The sequence below is a fragment of the Arachis ipaensis genome, chromosome B10 (assembly GCF_000816755.2).
Source record: "Arachis ipaensis cultivar K30076 chromosome B10, Araip1.1, whole genome shotgun sequence".
NCBI classification, from domain to species: domain Eukaryota; kingdom Viridiplantae; phylum Streptophyta; class Magnoliopsida; order Fabales; family Fabaceae; genus Arachis; species Arachis ipaensis.
In genome coordinates this window covers 28218575-28221647 of record NC_029794.2, presented here as the reverse complement: position 1 = coordinate 28221647, position 3073 = coordinate 28218575, and the positions used below count along the sequence as shown (strand labels likewise).

The following is a 3073-nucleotide window of genomic DNA, read 5'->3' as shown; positions in this document are numbered from 1 at the left end:
GGGATGATTTTTTTCAGAAAAATTAAATAAAAAATTATTACTACTTTTTAAAATCTTAACGAAGTACCGGAAACAAAAAGACAAATCTGACGCCTGACCTCACTTTACAAAACCGATGACAAAATCATCATGGGGAGTTGTGTCCTCACTATCTACTGTTTGCATATCATTCCATGTGACATAAAAACGTTAATCTCAAAGTACAGGAGGAGATAAAACCTTTTACAGTTCTTTTATGAGTAAATTATGGCGTTGAAAAGAAAATAGTTTCAAAGATTGAAAAAGAAAGGAAAAAACTCAAATAGTTGATAAAATATCTAGGAGTTAATTAGTCCTAATTAGTAATTACATCAATAAAAAAAATTGACATGATGCAAATTTTATTTACTGTATCGGTATTTATGTCCAATATTTTTTATTAAACGAATCAAAGAGAATTGATGGTTTGGTGATTTTGTCACATTTTAATTTTTTTTTAGAGATTTTTTTACTGTTCTACTTTTCAAAACTCTTAGTTTGTGCCAGAATCTATTTATTTACGAAATTTACTCGTTTTTTTTAGTATTAAAAAAGAGATATATGCAATATTCTTTTTAAAGATACAATATATAGGTGACATATTAGAATCTTAGCATACAGTAATTACTTTTTTTAAAATAATCACCTTTTTTTTTTTGGTGACTAAATCACCTCTATTTATGATTACTAAGAAGAATAGANATTCTCCTAAATTAAAATAAAATATTTATTTATCTTCTATTTCTTAATACATTTTTAGTTTTTGTCTCACGACCATAATATCTACTATTGAAAATCATAAATAATCTTTTGCTGGTTTATAAGCAATCCAATGGATGTGCCAGTAGATTTAGAATTTAAAACAAGGAAAAATGAATTCCCAATACTTAATTTAAGGGAATAATATAGTCCCTCATCCATAACCACGTTATCTAATCTGCATCTTAATTTTAAATAAAGTTTATATAATACATTAGAAATCACAATACCAAACAAAAGAAAACGCTCAACAGAAGTTAGCTGAAATGATTGGAGCGCTGTGCGAATTTTATTGACATCGTCAATTGACCAAACTGAGAAGTGTCTTGAAAATGAACTCCATTGTTTACTAACTCATCTTGCGGTGATCTAGACTTCCACAACTAACCATTTGTCAATCAAACAATCAATTAAAACAAAAACAATTAACATAATCTTCAAGAAAATTGCTTCATAGTGGGGAAAAAGAAAATCAATGTGCGAAATTATAGGTGACAAAAGCAATTTTAGTTTTAAAAAACAGTCTCCTAATTTGTTACCTTTTTTTTTTAACCAAAGATAAAAAAAACTCAAATCCACAACCTCTTAGATGAATATGAAAAACTATGTTATTTGAATTATACATCATTAGCGTCCAAATTTTTTACTTGTTATAATCCATATTTAACAAACTGATCATATTGCATAAAATTTTCGATCTGTAGAAAATAATTCATCAATCACTTATATATTCATATTTTAAACTTATTTTTATTCAATTTTTATCATAAAATTGATAAGTAGTACATTAAATTAGTCTGTAATAAATTTTTAGTGAAATATTTTAGTTCTTAACAAATTTTAATTATTAAATCAATGTCAAATTTTTATTTTATTAGACATTAATTTTTATATCAAATGATCGGTCATATAGATATGCTAATTAAAGAATTTTAAATTTTTTTAAGAAGTATTATAGTTTTATTAAATAATGACATAAACTAATTTGTTTAATTTTTTTAATCAAAGTTTGATGTGAGATTGTTATAACAAAATAAACGAGTATAAATTGATTTAGTGATTAAAATTTATCGAAAATTAAACTGTCTTGTTAAAATCTTTAGAAATTAATGTAAATATTTGTCTAAATTGGTAATTGTGGGAAGGGTAATTTACTTGGTGGGTCGCGGGAGCACGAAGTAACATGCAGGGCACCTAATCAAGCCGTTGATGTTGCAAGAGTTGCAGTTTCTAAGCCCACTCTCCATTGAATAAACCTTGTGGCTCCCAAAACACTCGTCGCAAACCACGAATCTCATCCCTCCACAGAATTCGCACGCGTACGGCTGCGAGCTCGGCAGCCGTTCGATCATTCGCTGAAGTTCTCCGCTCTCGTATAACCGCCGCACGTCCTCGGCGCCGCCAACGTACACGCCGCCGACGAACACGCACGGAAGGAGCATGGTGCTTCGGCGGCCGCCGCCGAGGAGCGCATGGAGCTCGTCGCGGAATCTATCGTCGATTGAGACGTCGCGCTCGTCGACTGCGACGCGAAAACCGCGGAGGATGGAGCGGACGGCGCGGCAGTCATCGAAGGTGCGGCGGACGATGCGGAGGCTGGTGTAGTAAACGACGACGGAGCCGGCGTCGGAGTCCGGCGGGAGTGGCGGAGAGGTGCGGCGGACGGTGGTGGCGGTGGAGCGTGAGGAGAAGGAGCGGAGGAGGGAGGTGGTTATGCGGAGGCGGCGGAAGATTGATTTGGGTGATTTGGGAGAATCAGGTTCGGGTATGGGTTCGGATTGGAGAAGGGTTTCAATGTCTTTGAGGGAAGAGCAAGAAAAGCCTGAGGACTGGGATCGGATCAGATCTGCGGGTCGGGTTTTACGGTGTGATTTCAGCCATGTGGTTGGCCATATGGTCATGGTGCTTTCAGGTTTGTTAGTGATAGTGACTGAAGAGAGAGCCGTACGGAGTGGGTACTGTAGAGTGTGATTAGTGATGTAATGAAAAGACAGAGGGGATTAAAAAGAAGTGTATGGGAGGTAATATTTGGAATAATTATGTCATTAAAGGAAGGATGACATTTCGTCGTTATTAAAATATCACTACAATATGAAGTTATTTTATTTTATTCTTCATTTTTGCTTGCTTTGCTTGTTCACGTTTCGCAGTAGAGATTGCTGCATTTTTTGTGCGAGAAGATTTTGGGAATTTTATCTGATTTTTTTTTGTAAGGTTGTGAAACTTAAATTGGACATAAAATTGTTTAAGCTATGGATTTGAAAGTTTAATCATTCAATCAAAATTAAATTAAAAT

At 34.0% G+C, this 3073-nt stretch overlaps 1 protein-coding gene across 2 annotated transcripts; it reads right to left on the bottom strand.

The window, feature by feature from the left end:
* On the bottom strand, positions 868 to 2972 carry LOC107621753 (uncharacterized protein At5g39865-like). 2 transcript variants are annotated; one of them, XM_016323757.2, is made up of 2 exons: positions 1933 to 2972; positions 868 to 1146 (listed from the first exon to the last, which is right to left on the bottom strand). In XM_016323757.2, exons 1-2 carry the CDS (start codon positions 2676 to 2678, stop codon positions 1035 to 1037), a joined length of 858 nt encoding a protein of 285 aa, XP_016179243.1. In that variant the 5' UTR covers positions 2679 to 2972; the 3' UTR covers positions 868 to 1034. The 2 variants fall into 2 exon arrangements, with proteins under 2 accessions (XP_016179243.1, XP_016179244.1); XM_016323758.2 differs by having other exon boundaries at positions 868 to 1160; positions 1933 to 2967.